At 46.6% G+C, this 23,026-nt stretch overlaps 1 protein-coding gene across 1 annotated transcript in view; it reads right to left on the bottom strand.

Annotated features, from left to right (window-relative positions):
- Positions 1-23,026, bottom strand: part of NIPAL2 (NIPA like domain containing 2) — a 55,469-nt gene that overhangs the window by 16,522 nt on the left and 15,921 nt on the right. Inside the window, exons 5-8 of the mRNA XM_035125965.2 lie at positions 21,824-21,945; positions 16,966-17,062; positions 11,332-11,467; positions 975-1,063 (exon numbers count right to left, since the gene is read on the bottom strand). Of these exons, the coding sequence (XP_034981856.1) occupies positions 975-1,063; positions 11,332-11,467; positions 16,966-17,062; positions 21,824-21,945 (444 nt within the window). The remainder of the gene's footprint in view (positions 1-974; positions 1,064-11,331; positions 11,468-16,965; positions 17,063-21,823; positions 21,946-23,026) is intronic.

Below are 23,026 nucleotides of genomic sequence, written 5' to 3'. Positions count from 1 at the left end.
TGGCCTGCCCCAGGTGTCACCCTGACGGGGGTTGACAAAATAGCAGGCGGCACTTGTCACCGCGGGGCCTGCAGCATGCACAAGCCACATGTCTCGGCACCTGCAGGCTCCACGCTGTCCACCCACTGCCTCCCCGCAGCTGTAGGATGGCTGAGGCCCCACTGTGTGCCCCATCCCTATGGGTGCCGCATGCCCTGTGGTGTGCAGTGCCCATGGGGACGGTACAGGAAACAGCATGGGGCGTGCGGCGTACATAGGGGTGGAGGGGCGTGGTGGTGCCCATAGGGGCGGCATGAGACAACATGGCATGGGGTGTGCAAGCGCCCAGTTCCGTCTCTATGGGCACTGCCCCCATGGGTGCCACGCACCCCACCCCTATAGACACTGCACCGCGCCCCTATGGGCACCGTGTCCCACCCTTGGGCACGTTGCCCCAGGTGCCCGAGAGGCTTCCTCCGCCACTGGAGAGGTTCCATATATTGCAGGCATCCCCGGGGGGGGGGGGGGGAGTCACAATGAATCTTTGTGAGCTCACACAAGAACACAATGGAGCTCCCAGTTCTGTTGCCTTTATTTGGTTGACAAGGGGTACCTACTAACCTGCTTTTGAATTATGGTGCTGGAGGAGACTCTTGAGAGTCCCATGGACTGCAAGAAGATCAAACCTATCCATTCTGAAGGAAATCAGCCCTGAGTGCTCCCTGGAAGGACAGATCCTGAAGCTGAGGCTCCAATACTTTGGCCACCTCATGAGAAGAGAAGACTCCCTGGAAAAGACCCTGATGTTGGGAAAGATGGAGGGCACAAGGAGGAGGGGACGACAGAGGACGAGATGGTTGGACAGTGTTCTCGAAGCTACGAACATGAGTTTGACCAAACTGTGGGAGGCAGTGGAAGACAGGAGTGCCTGGCGTGCTCTGGTCCATGGGGTCACAAAGAGTCGGAGGCGACTAAACAACAACAACAACACTAACCTGCCACAATAGCGCTAATGCTGAAGAACATGTAGTTCATTGGGATGACCTCTTCTGCACTATAGAGCTTCATTGCTTCATTTAAAAACCTATGAGAAGAAAGTCAATGCACTTTTAGAGTCACATCAATAAGAATTCACAGGCCAGGGCAATTGCAGCCAACATTTATTTACAACTGGGCAGTTGGCATTCCAAGACTCCAAGGAGACACAATGCATGCTCTTGAGATCAGCTCTTCCTGGGCTGCTTCTCTACTGTTACTAAAACAGAGCAGAAAAATCCAAAGCGTCAGCATTTGTCATATATGCAACAACGAAGATGATCAAGGGTCTGGAAACTAAGCCTTATGAGGAGTGCTTGAAGGAGCTGGGTATGTTTAGCCTGGAAAAGAGGAGACTGAGAGGAGATAGGATAGCCATTTTCAAATGTCTTAAGGGCTGTCGCATGGAAGAGGGAGAATGCTTGTTTTCTCCTGCTCTGGAGACTTGAACCAATGGCTTCAAGTTGCAAGAAAGGAGATTCTGACTAAACATTCAGAAAAACTTTCTGACAGTAAGAGCTGTTCAGCAGAGGAACAGACTCCCATGAGAGGTGGTGGACTCTCCTTCTTTGGAGGTTTTTCAAAAGAGGTTGGATGGTTATCGGTCATGGAGGCTTTAGCTGAGGTTCCTGCATTGCAGGGGGTTGGACTAGATGACCCTTGGGATCCCTTCCAAGATTCTAAGATTCTATTTCCATAGACCCCACTCCCCCCCTTTTTTGGTGCAGATGACATTCTGATCTTTTAAGTTTGACCTGGAACCAGAGCTCTTCATATTGCATAGAGAGTTGGAACACACTCCTCTGTACATCGACCAAGCTGGAAGTCCCTCTGTGCAGCCTTACAAAACTATGGGAAACGCTTAGGCTTTGAAGTTTATTTTAACACGTCTGCAAAAAAAGGAAAATATTTTTTAAATAAAAAGGTTTTTAAATCCACAAACTACATTAGGTTAAAATCAAAATATCAAATACTGCAGCCAGGGGTCTAACAGTCTTGGGCAGCATGCTCAGTGGTTTTTTAAAATGTCTTTTCTTTGAACAGCAAACCTCCAGGCTATTTCATAAGCGACTCTTGAATGTTTCTAAAGTGATTTGCCTGGCAGTATCAGGGATTGAACTAGTATGGTCTTATCAGTAGAATCTCAGTCCAGGAATGAGGAGACTCAGGTTCAAATCCATACTCAGAAGTGAAGCTCACTAGGTAACCTTGGACCAGTCATTGACTACATATACACCATACGTTTAAAGCACACACACATGGAAACTATAGTTTAAGAGTACTGGAAACTGTAGTTCTGTGAAGGGACTCTTTGGGTGCGCTTCAAATGAATGGTGTGTTTGCAGCCGCTATCTCTGTCAACTTTATTGACTTCACAGGGATGTTATGATGATAAAGTGGGTGTGAGAGAAGCAAACAGAAGAACCAAGGCAGGATATGAATGTAATAAATAAATGCTGTTTAAAAACCCAAGCCAAAAGCCTCTTTGAGTATATGGAACTTGTTACAAAATACTCTGGTTCCTTGCAGGTACTTCAAAACATGAGCATTACTCAGTGCAGAATAACACAGATAAACAAGCCTGTGAGCAAAATCACCACACCCTCTCACCCTTCCCATTACTTATCTTTCTTGGGAGGAAACTAAAGGAAATCACCCATGTTCTTCAGCCTTGGGCACCTTTGGCCATTGACGGCACGGAAGAACTCGTTTAGCGCAGTGGCTCAGGAAATTCCTGGCTAAGATTTCACTTCTGCCGCAAACTCACCAGGCAGGCTCAAGCCAAGGCACTGTCTTGTAGACCCAATCCTACAAAATGGGGGTCCTGCCTGAGATCTTGGGAGATCTGCTATCAGTCAGAGGGGACAATGCTATGCTAGATGGACAAACAATCATGTTATAATACAGCTACCTATGTTACCAATTACCTTGGCCTACCTTAAAAGGTTGTTGTAAGAATTACTCAGTTTGTATATTATTATTATTATTATTATTATTATTATTATTATTATTATTATTAGAATTTACATACCATCCTATACCTGGGGATCTCAGGGAAGTTCAGAGAATAAAATCAAGATATAAAACCACAAAATACCTGTCACAGTGGCCGGAGTGGGCTACTTCAGAGTAACGACGCTACGCAGCTCTGCATTTTATTCTTTTATTGGTGCTGCGTATTTACAGTGCTGAAGTCATTGCTATTTACACGGAGTGATGTGGTCAGTCGGTTTCAGAACCTCCGAATGGCTTTTGGCGCGTCTTTCTCCAACACAAAAGCTTTGGCAGACCCATCCTCTTTCCCCTCCTCTTTCTGCGTAATTCCGGAGTTGGGGGGATGGGTCTCCCCCCCTTATTCGCCCCTTCCTGTCCCACCTGGGACCCTGGCTCCTCTACCTTGCCTGAGCCTCGGCCCCGACTTCCTGCTTCCCCACTGGCATCGGAACTCTCTCTGCTTTCCCCTGTGCTCGGGGATGGGCTTGAACTCAGGAGGGGAGGGACTTCGCGATATCCCCTGTCCCTCACATCCACCCCCCTCCCAAGCTCTCCTTCACCCCTCCCCAGGTCCCCCCCAGGTGTCGGTGACGACTGGAAGCCTAAGAACTCAGTACCTTCCAAGCCCGTTGGTGTGAACACCTCCCCCCAGTCCTGCGAGCCCCCCCCTTCCGCCTTGGAGGACGGGAATCCCAAAAAGTCTGTGGCGTCAGAGCTGGTAGGGGTAAAAATGTTCTGCCAATCTGCTCCTTCCTCTGACTGGGTGGATCTCGGTGACACCCATACCTCATCCTCTGGTTCCTCAAACTCCGCTTCCCAGCGCCATGGTGAACTGCTCTCCCGTGCTTCCTCCCCCTCCCCCTCCCTTTCCATGTGCCAGGGCTTGGGTCTATGGGGAAAGAGGGCGTGAAATTCTTCTACCAGGAATTCCTCCTGTATCTGAGTGGCTGGGACCCATTCATTCTGCGACGGTGGAGCATCCTCCCATGACATGAGGTACTCCAGGCCCCCCACCCCCCACCTTGAGTCCAGGATGGCCGTGGCCTCATTGAGTTGCTCCCTGCCTTCCCTCTCCCCCCCTCCCTCAGGGGTTTGTTCGCTGCCTCGGAGCCTGCTGCTTTCCCTGTACGGCGACAGCAGCGATCTATGAAACACTGGGTGCACCCTCATGTCCTCTGGCAGTGCCAGCCTGTATGCCACCGGGTTGACCTGTTGCGTGACCGTGAAGGGGCCCAACCTTCTGGGCGCCAGCTTTTTGCACCTCCCTCTGATGGGAAGGCCCTCCGAGGACAACCAAACTTTGTCCCCCACCCTAATGACCTCCCCCGGTCGCCTGTGGCGATCTGCCCCCTTCTTGTACGCTTCCTTGGCTCTCTCCAAGTGTTCTCTGAGCTGCTGGTGCACCGTCTCCAGTTCCTCTGCCCAATCCTCAGCCTGTGGGCCCTCCTCCTCCTCCTCCCCCTCCCTCTCTGGGAAAGATCTGAGGTCGCGCCCGTAATTGGCCTTAAAGGGCGACACCCCTGTGGAGACGTGCACCGCATTGTTGTAGGCAAATTCTGCCAGTGGCAGGCGATCCACCCAGTCCGTTTGCCGCTGGCTGACGTAGCATCTCAGGTACTGCTGCAGAATGGCGTTGACCCTCTCCGCCTGTCCATTGGTCTGCGGGTGTCTGGCCGTCGACAAGCTGACCTCCACCTGCAGGAGGTTCATGAGCCGCCGCCAGAACCTGGAAACAAATTGGCGGCCACGATCCGAAATAACCCTTAAAGGTAATCCATGCAGTCGGAATACGTGGTCAACAAACAGTTTGGCTGTCTCTTCTGCAGAGACCGCCCTGGCACACGGTATAAAGTGGCACATTTTGGACATGAGGTCCACCACCACCAACACTGCGGTCTTGCCCCTGGAAGAAGGCAGATCTGTGATGAAGTCCATGGACACCACTTCCCACGGCCTGTGTGGTGTGGCTAAGGGCTCCAGCAATCCTGCTGGCGGTGCTCTGACCACCTTTGCCCGCTGGCAGGTGTCACAGCCCCGTACATAGTCTCGAACATCTTCCCGCACCCCTGGCCACCAGAAGTGTCGCATGACTAGGTGAGCGGTTTTGTCCCTCCCAAAATGACCCGCCGTTGGGTTGTCGTGCATCTGCTTGAGGACCGTACGTCTAAGCTGGGTGGTGGGCAGGTACAGTGCACCCTTGTAGAAAAGCAGCCCCCTGCGTGCTGCAAAGTCTTTTGCCTGCTCCCCCCCTCTCAGTTCTCTGAAGATGCGGTTGGCAAATTCATCCGCTGCCGTCAGTGCTGTGAGTTCTGCCTCGCTCACCACTGCTGCTCCGCAGGACCATGCTGACGGGGGGGAAATGTGCCTGGGTGCCGGTGGCGCCTCCTCCTCCATGTACTCCGGTTTGCGGGAGAGGGCATCCGCCCTGACATTCTGCTCCCCCGGGATGTAGTGGATGGAGAAGTTGAAGTTCGCGAAGAACTCTGCCCACCGTATCTGCCGCTGGTTGAGCACCCTGGCAGTTCTCCAGAACTCCAGGTTTTTGTGGTCCGTGCACACCTGGATGGGGTGCTTGGCGCCCACCAGGAAGTGTCTCCAGTGCTGGAACGCAGCGTGGATCGCAAGAAGTTCCCGATCAAACACCGTGTAGTTTCGCTCTGGCTGGGTCAACTTCCTGGAGAAGAAGGCACAGGGTCTCCACTCTCTGTTGGCGTCCAGTTGCAACAAAATGGCGCCCACAGCTTTATCAGAAGCATCTGTCTCCACGCGTAGGGGCGCGTCCTGAACCACGTGGAACAGGTTCTGGTCTGAGGCGAACACCCTCTTGAGGCTTTCGAACGCTGCTTGCGCCTCTGGTGTCCACCTGAACTTCTGCTTGCCTCTCAGGCAGTCAGTGATGGGAGCCGTAACGCGAGAGAAGTTCTTGATGAACTTCCTGTAGAAGTTGGCGAAGCCTAGTAGGCGTTGGGCATCTTTGCGCGTCCTGGGGCTGTGCCAGTCCAGGATGGCCTGCACCTTGTCCTTGTCCATCGCCAGCCCCTTGTCTGACAGCTTGTAGCCCAGGAAGTCCACCTCCTTGGTGTGAAACTTGCACTTCTCCAGCTTCACATACAGGTGGTTCTCCTTCAGGCGCTGCAACACCTCCCTGACATCTTTCACATGCTGCACTGGGTCATCGGAATAGATAAGGATGTCATCCAGGAAGACCAAGCATTTCCTGAAGAGGAGGGACCCCAGGACGTGGTGCATGAAGGCCTGGAAGCATGCTGAGCCCCCTTGCAACCCGAAGGGCATCACCAGATATTCAAAAGAGCCCAGAGGCGTGAACATCGTGGTTTTCCATTCATCGCCTTCCCGGATCCTGATCAAGTTGTACGCCCCCCTCAGGTCTAGCTTGGTGAAAATCTTGCCCCTGCGTGCCGCTGTCAGGAGATCATCCACCCTGGGCATGGGGAACGCCACTGGCTCTGTCACTGAATTCAGCCGTCTAAAATCCACCACAAGACGGCGCTGTTGCGTGTCTTTCTTGTCCACCCAGAAGACCGGGCTGCCCCCTGCTGCCTTGCTTTCTCTGATGAACCCCCGCTTGAGGTTCTTGTCTATGAAAGCGCGCAGATCCTCCAGTTCCTGGTCGGACATGGCGTACAGCTTGGCTGGGGGTATAGTTGCCCCTGGCACCAGATTGATCTGGCAGTCAAAAGGCCTGTGCGGGGGTAGGTGGTCGGACTCCGCTTCGCTGAAGACCTCCTGCAGGTCCCAGTACGGCTTGGGTATCGCCTCACCCCCTTTGACGTGCATGGTGGCCACCGTGGCTATTGGAGGCCCCTCCCCTGGTTGGTGCTGCATGCAATGTTCCAGACAAAAGTCCGACCCAAACGTGATGCATCTCTGGTGCCAACTGATGGAGGGGTCGTGGCGCGCCAGCCAGCTCATGCCCAAGACGATGGGGGGGTCTGAGATGGTGGTGACGTTGAATGCCAGTGTCTCTGAGTGCCTTCCCACCGTCATTCTCATGGGGGGGGTTTGATGAGTGATGGCCCCTCCCAGCAGCTCTCTGCCGTCAATGGTTGCCACGTGCAGAGGAAAATCCAGCTGCAGAAGCTGGATCTGGTGCTCTTCTGCAAAGTTTCTCGAGAAGAAGTTGGCAGATGCACCACTGTCAATTAAGGCGAGGACTGTCAGGGGATAGCCATTTGGGAGCGTGAGCGTCACTTCTAGAACCACTCCTGCTCTGGGAGGGGTGGGCTGGCTCTGCTCCTCTCTGTGCGGGTGGGTGGGCTGGGGCTGTTGTCTGCTGACTGTGCCTGGCTGCTGCCCCTTGTCTCCTGCAGCCAGGCTTTCCCGTTTCCCTGCTGTGGTACTGCGTCAGTGGGGGAGGGCACAACCGTTCCCGCCTTTCCTTGCCACTCCCTGCGATGTGGGCAGTCTCTGACGAGATGCTGGGGGGAGTTGCAGAGAAAGCAATTCCCACCCCTTCCCTCCTTGCGTCTTGGCGCCGCTGGGGTTTGAAAAGCCCGCGCGCGCGCGCGCTATCAATCTGCATGGGTTCCTGGTCCTGGCTGGCCCCAGGCGTGGCTTGAAAGGGTTGTTGGGGGAGTGGCTTCTCCTGCGACCGTGGGAACCAAGCTCGCTTTGCGCGCGTTGCTTGCTTGTCGCTCCACCGGGATTCCTGTCTCACCCCCACCGCCAGAGCCGCTTTGCTCAGCTGATCCATATTACTGGGCTTTGGACCTCTCGAGAGCTCATCCTTCACCTCCTCATGCAACCCCAAGTAGAACGCCGCTTGCATTGGGGGTGACTCTAGTTCCCACCCTAATCTGTGCACCAGCATGGTGAATTTCGCCCAATACGCGCGAACTGTCATATTTCCTTGGCGTAAATTATGAAGTTCCTCCTTAGTCTGGTCCATATGACTATCGGACGAATACATCGTTTTCAAACCTTCTAGAAAAAGTTTGACATTCTTCATGCAAGGATTCTTTGTTGCGATTAACGGTCTTAGCCACTCCCTGGCTGCCCCGGTAAGGTGCTCCACAATAAACGCTACCCGGTGCTCATCATCAGGGAACTCATCGTGGTGCAGCTCAAGAGCATACACAATCTCAGTCTCAAAGCCCTGATATTCCCTCGGGTCTCCATTGAACTTGCTTACTAGGGTCCCGGCTCTCCTTCCTGGCAGCACTTGGACTTGGGGTGCCCCTCCCGCCTTGTTTTTCTCTGCATCCAGCTTGTTTTGGAGGTCTACCGCCACCGCCCTTAATTCCTGCTCTCTTTCCTGTAGCGCTCTCACCTGTTCCGCAAGTTGTAGCCGGTCGTCCTGGACCTTCTTAGTCTCTTCTTTAGCTGCCTTCAATTCCCCCTGCGCCTGCAGCGACAGCTGCTGCAGTTCTTGCTGGGCTTGCTCCGCGATCTGCCGCCATCTCTCCGCCTCTGACACGCTCATCCCGGCAACTCCAAAGTAGCCCAAAAAAGGATTCGGAGGTTGCTGTCACAGTGGCCGGAGTGGGCTACTTCAGAGTAACGACGCTACGCAGCTCTGCATTTTATTCTTTTATTGGTGCTGCGTATTTACAGTGCTGAAGTCATTGCTATTTACACGGAGTGATGTGGTCAGTCGGTTTCAGAACCTCCGAATGGCTTTTGGCGCGTCTTTCTCCAACACAAAAGCTTTGGCAGACCCATCCTCTTTCCCCTCCTCTTTCTGCGTAATTCCGGAGTTGGGGGGATGGGTCTCCCCCCCTTATTCGCCCCTTCCTGTCCCACCTGGGACCCTGGCTCCTCTACCTTGCCTGAGCCTCGGCCCCGACTTCCTGCTTCCCCACTGGCATCGGAACTCTCTCTGCTTTCCCCTGTGCTCGGGGATGGGCTTGAACTCAGGAGGGGAGGGACTTCGCGATATCCCCTGTCCCTCACAATACCTAATAAAAACAACCCAATATTTATATTTAATAGAAGTATTTCTGTACTGCCATTTCATAAAATAACAGAGGGTTTTACACCACCCAAACGTAAAAATGTTGATGTATTTTAAGAACAGTAGAGTGTTATGTTATATTATTATTTATTAGGGTAGGCACGGCTGCTGGTTTCAAAACCTATTATTTAATATTTAGTCCTGTATTTAAATATTTTATTTTGCGAGGAAATGTCGAATCTTTTCTGACCATCAGAGCTTCCAACCATTTCTGGCTTAACAATTGACAAAAGAGCCGCTTTAAAAATAAAAATAAAATACACTGGAGGACACCCACAACCCCAAAAAGCTGGATCAGCAGGTGAATATAGAAGTCTTAATTCCATGTAGAAAATGGTGTGCATCCTTTAAAAAGAGCAGTCCTCCAAATGGCCTATTGATACAACATTAAAGTCCAGCTTCTAATCTGTTTTAGACATTAGGAGTGACTGCAAGGTTATTTTAGCAACCGCTGAGCAGTCTCCATGGAGCTTTAAAAATAAAATAAAAAATCCTGCATATTCATGGCATAGTCAGGATTTCAAAATCACTGCAAACACCTCATTACTTTTGGCCAGTCATACCAATGACACTCTGGGAGAAAAAAACCCAACATAAATGCATGAAGATGCTACCCCTCCCCTAAAATAATAATAAAAAAAGCTGTTCAAATGAGTCACTAAAACAGGGGTGGCCGACCTTTGGCTCCCCAGCTATAGATAGACCACAAATCCCATCATCCCTAACCACTGGCCATGCTGACTAGAACTGATGGGAGATGTAGTTTAGTGACATACCAAAGGCCACAGGTTAGTGACCACTGCACTAAAATACGTTTTGAGTTGTTTGGCTAAAAGAGGAAAAGCTGTAAAAGTGTCTCAACTGTAAAGCTCCCGGATTGAATCTTAATTCTGATATCAGTGCACCAGGAGGTCCTAGGAAAGCCACAATTAAGGCTGCAGTGCATACGCACAATACATTTAAAGCACACCCACACAAGAATCCTGGGAAGTGTAGTTTGTTAAGAGTGCTGGGAATTGCAGTTCTGCGAGGGGCAAGCACCATTTCCCAGGATACTTTCAAGAAACGGGGGTGGAATGTGGTTTATGCCTAAGGACATTTGAAAAGTCCTGCTAGTTCAGACCAACTAGTCCATCTAGTTCAGGCATCCACAAACTGCGGCCCTCCAGATGTTTTGGCCTACAACTCCCATGATCCCTAGCTAACAGGACCAGTGGTCGGGGAAGATGGGAATTGTAGCCCAAAACATCTGGAGGGCCGAAGTTTGGGGATGCCTGATCTAGTTTGTTTATTCGTCATTAAATTTTGCTTTCCACTTTCCCATAGTAATATGCTCAAAGCGTCTTATAGCAGAACAACAAAGATGCTAATAAATGCTATTATTAAAATACAGAGGATCCTCGGTTTACGAACACCTCAGTTTACGAATTTTCAGTTTACGAACGCCGCGGACCCATCTGGAACGGATTAATTCACTTTCCATTACTTTCAATGGGAAAGTTCGCTTCAGTTTATGAACGCTTCAGTTTATGAACAGACTTCCGGAACCAATTGTGTTCATAAACCGAGGTACCACTGTAGCAACATCAAGTTGTGTTCACATTGCCTGCAGTTGTTGAGAGTGGATAAACACAGGGCATAATGATACCACAGCACAGAGTGAGTTAAACTACTAGACAGTCTAAAGGTTTGGAGAACTAGACACGGAAATGCTATTATCGGCAGCAGCCCCCGTCTTCTGCGAGAACTATCATCACAGCCAGGTTAATCAATGGATAGACATTGAAAAGACAGGAAGGAAATCCCAGTTGGAAGAAGAACGCTTTTGAAGGCATAATTATATGAGTATTCTGGGGAGATTAAGCCCCTTCCCCTTTAATAGTAATAAAAAAAATGGGCAAGGGAAATTGTGTTGCTACAACCTGCGAATACAAAGCGGCATGGGGGAACGAGATGGTGAAATTAGTGAAAGCAGAGCAGGGTGTTAGTTTTATTAGTGACTGGCAGTGGGTGTAAAATCTGTGGAAAATGTCAGAATGAAAAAGCAGCAGGAAACCAGCAAGGTTCATCTGGTCTGAAATCCTCGGCAAATGTAAAAGCGCATTTAGGAAAACCTGCATGGCTAGTTAACAGCAAAATAAAGCATCGTAGTCATAAATCAAAACTAGAAGTGAGAGCATAATAATGCATCTGGCCTGAAACCATCAGTGCCGAGTTTGGCCAAGGGCCTGTTAGAAGTTAGCTGTATAAGCTAAGCTATGACACGAAGCATTAACTAGAGGAACAGAAATTAGCAAATGGCTGTTAATAGGGTAATAAGCTGGTATGTGAATATGTTAGAAACTTACTTGACTTGGAAAGCACATGTTATTGCCATCAGAATGAGCATGATATAGAAAACAGGGTAGGTTAGCTGCATGTTCCCTCTCACAGAAAATGTAATCATGGTTGCCACGGCTTTTACTGAAATGACGTTCAGAGATGCTGGAAAACAAAACAGGCTGATTCATGCATGCAGATTATCTGAATATCTTCTCTCTCGGTGTCTCCTGCCTCAATGTCTGAATAGGCACTGCTGAAAAGTGTTCCGTTTTAAGTGAGCGGAACCAATTGTGTTTGAATTCATTTCATTTGTATTTATTGTTTACTTGGAAATGTTATAAACTGCTTGATAAAAAAAGTGGTGTGCAAATAAAATTATAGACAAAACACAGCTAAAATCCACAAACCAATTAAAAAACCAATTAGCAAGAAAACCATGATCAAAATTGAATATAAAAAATTAATCAATATAGATAACTAAATCATGTTTCTGGCTAGGCTTGGCATCCCACTCCCACCCCAGGTTTACAGTAGGCATCTAAACCAATATAGTGAGGGTACCTGCCCAGTGCCCAATGTCAATAGGATGTTTTAAAAATATCTATCAATGGCATAGCTGCCAAGTTTTCCCTTTTCTCGCGAGGAAGCCTATTCAGCATAATGGAATTTCCCTTAAAAAAAGGGATAACTTGGCAGCTATGATCAATGGGCAGGCATATATTATTCATTAGTTTCTTGGCCTAATTTCTCTGGATTGCATCCAGACTTACTCTGGCTCCAGCATGCTCCCAGCACTGGTGTCTAAAGCTAAATGCACATGACATTAGCCACAATCCATTGATATCCTGTAGTTTCTTGAGAAATACTCCTGTTTGATGCACTTTCCCCTGAGAGCAGCTTTCATCCAATTATAACACAGAAGGCACAGTTATGACAAGATGTGTACATTTCAAGCAGCCATTGCACATGCGCAGGTGACAGCTTTGGTGAACTGGAATTCGGTGTGGCGAAACAAATCAGGTATTGGGCATTGGGTGAAGACATCTCTGCCCCCTCTCTAGTGTGTACAGGAATCCAAGAAAGCAATGTTAAACTTGGGGGAATGATCAAGCTGTGTTTCAAGCTGCTCGTGTGTACAAACCCTAAGGCTGACATCCTCTACACACACTTATATAAGAGCAAGTCCCACTGAATTCAGAGGGATCAGACATGTACAGGATTCCTCCGCATGTTAGCTGCACTTCACTACCACTGAAATCAATGGAACTTAGGTATGGCTAACCTGTTCCATTGACTCCAATGGGATCTGGATCCAGTCCTATATAGTTACCCACAAACCTCTGGATATCTTATCTTTTATTATTATTAAAGATTTTCTTGATTTACAAAAATATGTGCAATGTCTCCCGTAAAAACTGATTTGGATATCTTATCTTTTGAATGACTTGAAATTCACCCATTTGATCATGATATTTTGCATTAAAAAAGTCTGCCATGTTACCAGTCAGCCTTTCACATTTCCCTGTACAACATGGTATAGCTCACTGGAAATATTTTACTAAGCCTAAATTCATCCTTCACCAACTGTGCACACAGGAGAACAAGTAACTTGCTTGGATCCTAAGGGCTTGTCTGAATCGGAGCAAAAAGCAGATGCTGCCCCACTGTTGTTCTGAACCTTTCCCGCTGTAAATGTGGAGTTTCTCGATCCTGAACATTTTGGACTTTCCAAGGATCAACGCACACACACACACACACACACACACACACACACACACACATTTAAAGAAGGAAAAGTCCAGGACAACACTACAATGGGGAGAGTGTCTTGTGGACCCTCCTGTATCAATGGGGTGGGTGCAAATCCACATTTTGCTCTGGTGTGGACAAGCCTTATGTCCTGTAGGGACTATCACAAATAATGTACATGGTGAGAAGTAAGTGACATTGTTAATATATGTGACATGGGCAGATACGATGGGCATATCTGGGCAAAGAGGAGGGAAAAAAAACCTCCTAGCAACAGAGCTCTATGACTGCTCTATGATTTTGTCATCTACAACTGCCCCTTTTTTCACACAGGCAATTACACTGTTCTGTACCTCATCTGTCCAACACAAGCGCCAAGATAAAACAATGGGAGATAAACTCGGCAAGTTCAGTGCTGGCACGAAGCTATGTGGAAACAGAGTCAAATGGTGTAAAATAAAAGTTTTCCAATAAAACCCGCCATTTCCGTCCTTCCTGCTGACAGCTATATTGCTGGAAGGTGAATATATTAAAGCTGACAGTATTATCAGAGATGGCGGGACTCTTTCCACCCAGATTCTATATAAGTTTAACAATCAGGCATAGGAAGCCCCTAAGAGCCTCTTTAAATATTAAATGCAGAAATTGTTCTTCTGGTTAACGCAGCAGCACCAAAGAGGGACAAACGGCTTTTGCTGACTCCGATAGCAGATCCCCTTTAGCTAGCAATGCAGCAGCTGAAAAGTGACATCATCTGCAACAGCAGGAAACGCAGAAATCCTGCTTGGTCTCTCCCATTTCACCCCTCCAGTCTACCATACTGTAAATTCCAGATTAGGCATGAAGCAAGGTGCTTCTCGGTGAGTCAGTTTCCAGAGCTGCATCGCCCAAAGCGTTTGCAGATTTATACCAACACTTCTCTGCTCCTATTCCGGGGGAAATAAAAGCTAACCCAAATGTATGAAACACAGATCTCTCTGCTTATTAAGACCGATGTGACAAATATATGAAAGTATCCACACACCACAGCACACCTCTAGTGAGTTGTAACGGAGGACAGACACTAAAACAACTCTTTCACAATAAAATATTATAGCATAGTTCCTTGCTGGTTTACACATCATGGCCCAAGGGGAGGCAGAATGTAGGGAAGTGTGTTGGTCTTAAAGGGCTCTAAAGGGTGATTAGATAAATTCGTGGAGGTTTATCAATGGCTACACTGAAACTTACATGTTCACAGACTATATCCCATTGAATACCAGCTGCAGGGTAGCAACAGCAGGTGGAGGCTATTGATTCCATGCTCTGCATATGGGCTGCCCAAAGGTCGGATGCCAGACTAGATGGAGCTGGTCTGGTTCAATAGGACTCTCCTTAAATTCTATTTAAAAAGACATCCAAATGGGGACATCATCTTAACACATTTATAAGGACCAATTCCCTGCTCTGGGATTTTTAGCTGCTCGTAATAAAGATACTACAGTGGTACCTCCGGTTAAGAACTTAATTCGTCCTGGAGGTCCGTTCTTAACCTGAAACTGTTCTTAACCTGAGGTACCACTTTAGCTAATGGGGCCTCCCGCTGCTGCTGCTGCTGTGCCGCCGTGGCACGATTTCTGTTCTCATCCTGAAGCAAAGTTCTTAACCCAAGGTAATACTCCTGGGTTAGCGGAGTCTGTAACCTGAAGCGTCTGTAACCTGAAGCGTCTGTAACCCGAGGTACCACTGTATTCTTGAATGACTGGGAAAGAGATTCACCTTTCCTTTGATGATTTACAAAGCAAAGTGCTCTTTGACTGGCAATCAGAAAACAAGTTGGAAATGTCAGCTCCTAGAAATTGCAGTCAATTACTTTGTCAGGTGGTTCTATCTCCTCACCCTTCAGCCTAGAACAAATGATTCTCATTGCTATTTTTCCTGAGGTACCAGAACTGAGTTCCGGCGAGATCCGGCTGGAAAAAACCACACCCTGATTATTCTACTCTTTTAGTTGCTCCTGGCAGCTACTGAATGACACCCTGGTCCAAGCAAACTAGCAACAACACCATACAGATATCATATTTATCATGATTGGTACATATTTGGCTAGCTGTGACATCAGAAAGCAAGCTGAATTTGCTTGTGCAGCTGTGTCAGGCAACTCCAGCCTGTACTTTGTGCAACGATCATGTCTGCCACAAATGCAGTGGGGTTTCCTGTAGCAAAGTGTGAAAGACAGACATGTGCTCTTAAAAGTTGCTCTACATGTATTGGCAACAGACCTATCAGAGCTCTCACACATGGGTGTTTATTGACACGTGGCTGTTGTTCACACTCTGTGTTTTGCAGGAAACAGTAGCACACCAGTTAATTCCTAGGCATGAAATTCTGTGTAAACTGGACCTATTCTGAGATCGCAATGTCTTGCTCCAGCTAAATTCAATAGGAGAGGATTGATTCAGCATAAAAGATACAGATCAATCTTGGAATCCTATGCATAACTACTTAGAAATCCCTTAGAGTTCGGTGAGACTTATTCCGGGGTAGAGATGTTCAGAATTGCAATGTAAGGCCCTTAAATGTCTTCAAGCACTTTCCAAACTGGGTATCATTATAAAGGGGGAAGAAGCAAACCCAGAGTCACCAAGAAAATACTGAGTCATGAGAACTTCTAATGCACACATACCGTAAGTGTTGTGTGAAATGTACTCCACTGAGTCACCTAAATCCAAGCTGGTAATTGCAATGTGTGAACATCATTAATACGACCAGTTTTTTTTATAAAAAAAACCCGTAGCCCAAGACCATAGCACACCAAGTCCAATCTCCTCCAGAAGACATAGCGTGTAACTTGTATTCCATTAAATTAAATGGTTTTTACTAAGGAATGTTCTCCAGGGACTGTGGCATATATCCATAATTTTTGTTCTTCTAGGCTGAAGACTGTTTTACTGTGCAAACAATGGAATATGTTTCAGCTTGAGCGCACCATGAAGAAACGCAAACAAATGTACAATACTAAATTTTTTATTTGCTTTGACTCCAGCTCTAAGGGGAAAATATGTATGCAAATGAGAGACGAAAACTGAATAGGTCTCCTGTTGCCCATCTCGACACACAGCTTATATACACTTCCACAAAGTGCTTGGATAGGCTTGGGCTTTTATGCTTGAGTTATTGGTTTGTTTACTTCAGCTAGTGCTGGTCGAAATCTCTTTTCAAGCAACAAGGAATTTCAGACAGACTCTCTAATTCACTCTCTTTGGGATCAAGTGGTCCAGAACAGTCAATAACTGTCTTACCAACTAAAACTGACAAAAGGTATCCATAGCCACTGTGCCTTTATGTGCTTCAAGTGACAAAGATGGATCAAGGAGCATTCCCAGAAATGCTCAGTGGGGCAAATGTTCATGACATGTCATAGGTCAGAGAAGGCAACAGTGGAGTCTTGGCACCTATGTTCCATGAACTGATCGCCCTACGTATAATCTCTCCCCAAGTGTATATTTGCAGCAGAAAGACATAGACAGAGTTCTGATTTGACTGAATGGCCTACACTCTTCAGACTGCAGGCTGGACATACAATTTATGGATGTTCATCTGGGTTAAAAATTTCCCTGCAAATAGAAAGCCAGCAGGAACCCGTCCCCTTCTGTGCTAGCTTTCTACTCACAAAGAGTTTGTTATGTGGCATAGGATTCAACAGCGGTATTCTCCACCTGTAGCCTGACGCAGAACCAATATCTAATGTGGCATTCTGCTGCATGGATACTCAAGACCCACATAAGTTAGCATGAAGAAGAGGGGCAAGGGGGCAAAATTCTGGAGCCCTGCAAGAAGTTTCGGGATCAGCCACCACAAAAATAAAAGAGAACAAAGGAACGATGTGCACGAAATCAACACAAAACATTGTAGACGAGCTGTATTCTTACCTAGTACTGCTACCATTGTTAACAAAATCACAATGTGATTCACTTTCTTTCTTTTATGGAAATACAAAAGAATGCAGAATGCTATTACTGCCAGGATCTGAAAAGAAAAAGCGTAAAAGGCTTAAGTTGCTAAAATGCAGAATAAAAGCTTCAGACAAAAATCTTTAACAAGATGTCACATATCTCCCCCTTTAAAGGGATGAGTAAGAGGAGTAACCTCACCACCATTTATCAAACAATTATTCCTATAAACCTTTCCTAAGAAATGTTCACATTTTGCTGTCTAGTTCTCTTATCCTTTCAAGTGCCTACTTTATTTTTACAGCCTTGAAAAGATTTAAAACAGAGGAGAGAGGAGAGAGTTCTTGCAGTAATAATCTGGCATCCAATTTTAACTATGTATAATCATGTTGAGCCACCACTGAACATAGCAATGCCTGCCATCCTCCAACTGCAATGAGGCTACTCTGGTGTAGATGACTTGAAGATTTCAGCCCAATCTTACTTATCTTACTTACCACTTGCATTAATTACCTTCACTTACTATTCTGTCTTCCACCCTCATCAATAAAACTTGGACTGAACGCACAGTTCTGCTCAGAACACCTGCAATGCATTTGTAACTCTGCACTGGTTTTCAATCACTGCCTAGCCAACTACCTGTCAAGAGGTTGCATAAAAGAAAAATATACCAGCAGAGTTAATGGTACGCGAGGAGAGGCTGCTTTGCAAGACATTCTGCAGATGGGATTTCCTTAACGCTGCACGCAGACTGGGCTTGCTGCTTCATAATCGCCAGCAACACCCCCACATGCACTGTAGCCCCACTCCAAAGTGGCTTCCATATGGGCCATATACTGCTGCTTAGTAGACACATTCTATGGGGTGAATTTCCACTTTCCAGTTCAGATGTTGGGATGTGGCGGGTGCTTCTTTGATCTGGAAGAGGTGGGTATGCATACATAAAATTCTTTTGTGCTGGCCCTGACCTAATATAGTATTACCTAGTATTCCCTTATGCTAGGTAATACTATTCACCCATCGAGCCCTTTTACATAGGAACACAGGAAACTTTTTTAATACAGAGTTAGGCCCATTGGTTCTTCTTTTTCTTCTTCTTTTTCTTCTTCTTCTTCTTCTTCTTCTTCTTCTTCTTCTTCTTCTTCTTCTTCTTCTTCTTCTTCTTCTTCTTCTTCTTCTTCTTCTTCTTCTTTTCCTCATAGCCAAGTAAGATTGTCTTCCATAAACACGGTTTTAACAGTGGGTCCCTAAGTGACTGTGGAGGCCAATTCTGGATCCATACATCCTTCCACAGTGGGGACATAGGTTTTCGGGCGGGAGTTGATCATGGTGAGAGTTTGCCAAGCATGCCTTCCTCTTAGCACATTTCTCCCATTCATCCTGAGTTCGAGCGTCTTCAAATCCCATGACACCTTTGGTAAAGGCTGTTCTCAGGCCAGTATTTCCTGGTTGTCGGTCTTTATACTACATTTTTTAAGATTTGCCTTGAGAGAGTCTTTAAACCTCTTTTGTTGACCACTAGCATTATGCTTTCCATTTTTAAGTTCGGAATAGAGTAGTTGCTTTGGAAGACGATAATCCGGCATCTGCACATCTAACTTGATATTGTCCATCTAACTTGATATTGTCTACACTGACTGTCAGCAGCTCTCCAAGAGTTTCAGACAAGGGTCACTGCAGCCCTACCTGAAGAGGCCGAGGAAAACTGAACCTGGGATCTTTTGCAGGCAACAGAGTAGTTCTATATCGCTGAGCTGTTTTGAGTACGAATATTTGTCCACCAAGCCCTGTTGCACTCTCTCTAGCAGTGGCTCCCTGATCCTTTTAGCTGGAGATACATAGGGACACAGTACTGAGTCAGACTATGGGTCCTATACTGACTGACAGTGGATCTCCAAGGTATCAGGCAGGGAAATATTCCCAGCCCCACTTAGAGATGGATGCTGGGCATTGAACCAAGGACCTGCATGCAAAGAGATGTTCTAGCATTCAGCTATGGCTTTTCCTCTATGGGAAAATACAGTACTACCAATTAGGTTTCTTCTACAGCAGCATATGGCATAGGCTTCCTGGCCTCATCTGCCTTCCCTCCCAGCACAGAAGTCTGGGAAGGTGGGGAAGAGCCCCCACTCTGTAAGGGAGGGAACCTTTTCAACTTTTATTACTGAGATATATTTCAGAAGACTTTTTTTTTATTTCCTGTGAGTGAGGAGAGTTTGGTAACCGAAAAAGTTGCCTCTTCTTCATTTGCACAGAAAAGCATGTGGTTAGATTCCCTTTTTAAAAAAAAACAACAGTTGATTTTAATCATCTGTGTTTTGCTATATGATTACTCTGTTCCATTATGATTTTAGACATCTGTGCTGCATATTCAGTTTTGTTATGGCTTACGGTCAAACAATAAAACCTAAAGAAAATATATAAATAAAACAGCCAATCAGGTATGGGCATTCCTTGGTATTCCAGCTTCCAAATCTGGAACTGTAGGTTTAAAATTCTAAAACTGCCCTCAATCTGTTCAAGTCAATAAAGAGCAGCAAGTTACATTTGGAAACTCCCCTTTTTACTTCTCACAGGAAAAAAAATAGGTCGCCAGAAAATGTTCTGAAAACATGTTGAAATGGGTGTTCTAAGTGCTTCCCTGGACTGCAGCCTAAAGCTTTAGAAGGTGAGGAAAGGTATTTGCATGTGAAGACTTTTAAACCTCCCCCGTAAATGAATTCACAGAAGCCTCAAATTTTGGTTTGGTTTTTGGCAGAATTTAAGCCACAACTTTATTGATTACAGCAAGTGAGTGGTTGCATAGGCTCTGGTTCGACTAGCTCCCTGCACCCTTGCAGGTAGCACTGACCCAGGGCACCAGCCTAGGTCAGCCTAGGGTGAACACCCAGAATGGTGGAAAGCCGGGAACATGCTATGTCCACCACCCAGATGTCCCCCTGGACTTAGGCACGGGCACAACCCCTCACAGGGTTGACCAAACCATTGAGTCCCTGGATTCCTTTAATGGAATACCCCTTTGCATAAGGATGACGAGAGCGTTCCCCCATCCCTATCACCTGAACCAGAGCCTACCCACAACCTTACAAGTTGTGACAATTTGCTACGCGGCAGGCGAAACCCAAGTGGCACCAGCCAATCAGCCAAGTGGGGGAAATTCCTGTCATGCCCCTGTCCTAACGACACACGACACACGACGGCATAGCAAAGGTCAAGCACGCAAGGCCTAAATATAGGGAGAGGTGGGTGGGTGTTCCGATGCACTGGCCAAGAGAGAAAGCTCAGGGCCATGAGCATTGGCATATATAGTTCCCTTGATCCATTTTGACTAGCGTCCCATTGGTCAGATTGAACCCAGCATCAAGGGACCTACCAATCGGATGTTGTGGCTATCCAATCGTACCCACCCACAACACAAGGGTTTGGTTGCCAGGTCTCACCTTCGAGGGAGGACATGATTTATCCCTAACAAATCCACGATTTTAAGAAAGCTTTTTAATTCATTGAGAAAGGAACACTGGACATGTTGGCAGGGCAAGGCGCTTGCTTAAAATAACGGGGGAACAAAAGCAGAATAGTGGATATTTTGGCTCCAGGCTTTCAACGACAGCTAGGAAATTGTTAAGTGTGCTATGGGCTTGCTGGCTTCCCTCTTTTTCTGATATGCAAATTTCCCTTCCCTTCCCTTTATAGAACTAACCAAGAAATTGCAGAGTTGTGCTTTCACCAAGCATATTTTCAAGCGAGAATATGCAACTGAAGTTGGAAACATTGCATGCTCTTGATCACAGAAGCGATTCTGATACTGCTTAAAATGCCATAGCATTTTTATGAATAGCAACCATTTTGTGACAGTGCCCACAACACTTTATCAAAATTCCAGACGTGTTCACCAGTCCTCAAAAATTAGGGACCTCTGAACAGATGTGAGTAAAGAAACAGTTTTGAGCCACATTTAATCCATCCACCTAGAACAGTCTTTCTCCCACAAAAAACTAAAAACAAACTACTCTTGTCTTTCAGGGGTGGAATACAAGACATGAAGGGTCTGTGCTGAACTATATCTTGAATCCTATGCATTCCTGACTCATAAATCATGTTTTCCACTCTGTCAAGATACCCATAAACAGGCATTTCCACTCAAAGGGCACCACAAGCAGAGAACTCCCTCTCTGACATCTAGCACATCATGCCATGCTTCTAAAAGTACGGATTTACTCTTGCCCTTTCTTGAATGCTAGAAAGTCCAAGGTAGCCTTTGCAGTCAGTTTCTGCAGCTAGTGCAGAATGCTGTAGAATCTTTGGGCCATTTTTACATAAAACGTATCAAACCCAAACTTACACTACATGTATATATATTAAAAAGTTTCGTTACACTAGCCTTTAGCTTACTGCGAGGATGCCTTGCCTTTCCCCCCTATGCTCATTTCCCTATAGTTTGGAAAGGGGCTCTTAAATTCACACTCCGTTTGACCCAAGGAATGTGGAAGGAGTAGAAGCTGAAGTAAGCAAATAGCAACAACCTTGACTGAAAGAACAATCGGTTCCCACACGAAAAATACCTATTGACTCTGCAAACCAAGAGTGCCCGGATTACCCTGTACTAAGAGGGAACTCATTCTCTGAGGGCTGGTCGTTGTGTGGTCGAAAATCTTCTATGCACAACAGGAAAGTAGCAGCGGACTTGTGGAAACGGCAATGGTCACAGAATGCCAAAGAGGGGAAGGTGGACCACGGTATATTGAAGGATGCTGGAAGGAGAACCACAGCACTCCTCACTGTGATGTTTTGTTCTAGACCCCACTTGCAAACAGTGACTTATGAATATTGTACTCACCACATAAATCAGGAACTGCCAGCTAACTAAATCATTCTGTATCTTTCTTGCCGTGACTTCCTGGGTAACGCGTGGAGCAAATGTCACCACCAGAAATGTTCCTGCAATCGTCACGGTTCCACCTTTCGTAATAAATACATGTAGACAAACAGGTTATTATTATTATTATTATTATTATTATTATTATTATTATTATTATTATTATTACAAAACATGTAAGTCTCCAGAGCAACCTTCTAAACAGCAGCAGTTTGATAAAATTTAGGAGACCATGATTATGCACAAGCTCCATTTATCTCCTATGACCTGGTCACATTCCAACCATAGAGGCAGCACAATTCTATGCATGTCTACTCAGAAGAATGGCCCACCAAGTTCAATGGACTTTACTCCCAGGACTGCAGAAATGGGAGCATTTGTTTTCCTGACTATGATTCGGCTACATATACTTCCAAACTGTCTTAGGCAGTTTTACTCATATTGCACCCCAAGGTTACCTATGATATACCAAGTAATATAATCAATGAACTTCCCTTTCCTCTAATTTGGTGGTCTTTCCGTTCTGCTTTGCATGTTTTTGATTTTTGTTGCTTGCATTTTAACTTTATTTCAGAACACAATTCCATAGAACCATAGAATTTTAGAGTTGGAAGGGACCTTAAGGGTCATGTAGTCCGACCCCCTGCAAGGCAGGAATCCTGTCCACAGCCATCCCTGGGTGGGCTCGAACCACCAACGTTCTGCTTAACAGCAAGACACACTGACCCATTGAGCCATCCTCTTTCTGACATGCTGGTAGTCTCATTGTCCAGCATTTGTAACTACCTGGTGCAAACTGGTTAGCATCATCTGGAATTCTAACCCCCTGTCATAATACTGCCTCTAGACGTCAGGATGATGTGAAACATTGACACATGCCAGGCCAGGTATCTTAATTGTGGGCTGGGGATCATTCTGATTTGAGGGAAAGTAAATATCACTGAAATCAAGGATGCAACCACTTATGTAGCAGTTGTTTGAATGCAGAGCTGGTAGCTGCATAGCACAGCTGTGATGCCTTAGGAGAGTTATATTGCCTTCCTACCTCTCACCAGTGGGATGCGGGTGGCATTGTGGTCTAAACCACAGAGCCTAGGGCTTGCCGATCAGAAAGTCGGTGGTTCAAATCCCCGCGACGGGGTGAGCTCCCATTGCTCGGTCCCA

The sequence above is a fragment of the Zootoca vivipara genome, chromosome 8 (genome assembly GCF_963506605.1).
Source record: "Zootoca vivipara chromosome 8, rZooViv1.1, whole genome shotgun sequence".
In the NCBI taxonomy this organism is placed as follows: Eukaryota; Metazoa; Chordata; class Lepidosauria; order Squamata; family Lacertidae; genus Zootoca; species Zootoca vivipara.
The sequence above is the reverse complement of the archived record's forward strand: the minus strand, read 5'-3'. Positions and strand labels throughout refer to the sequence as shown.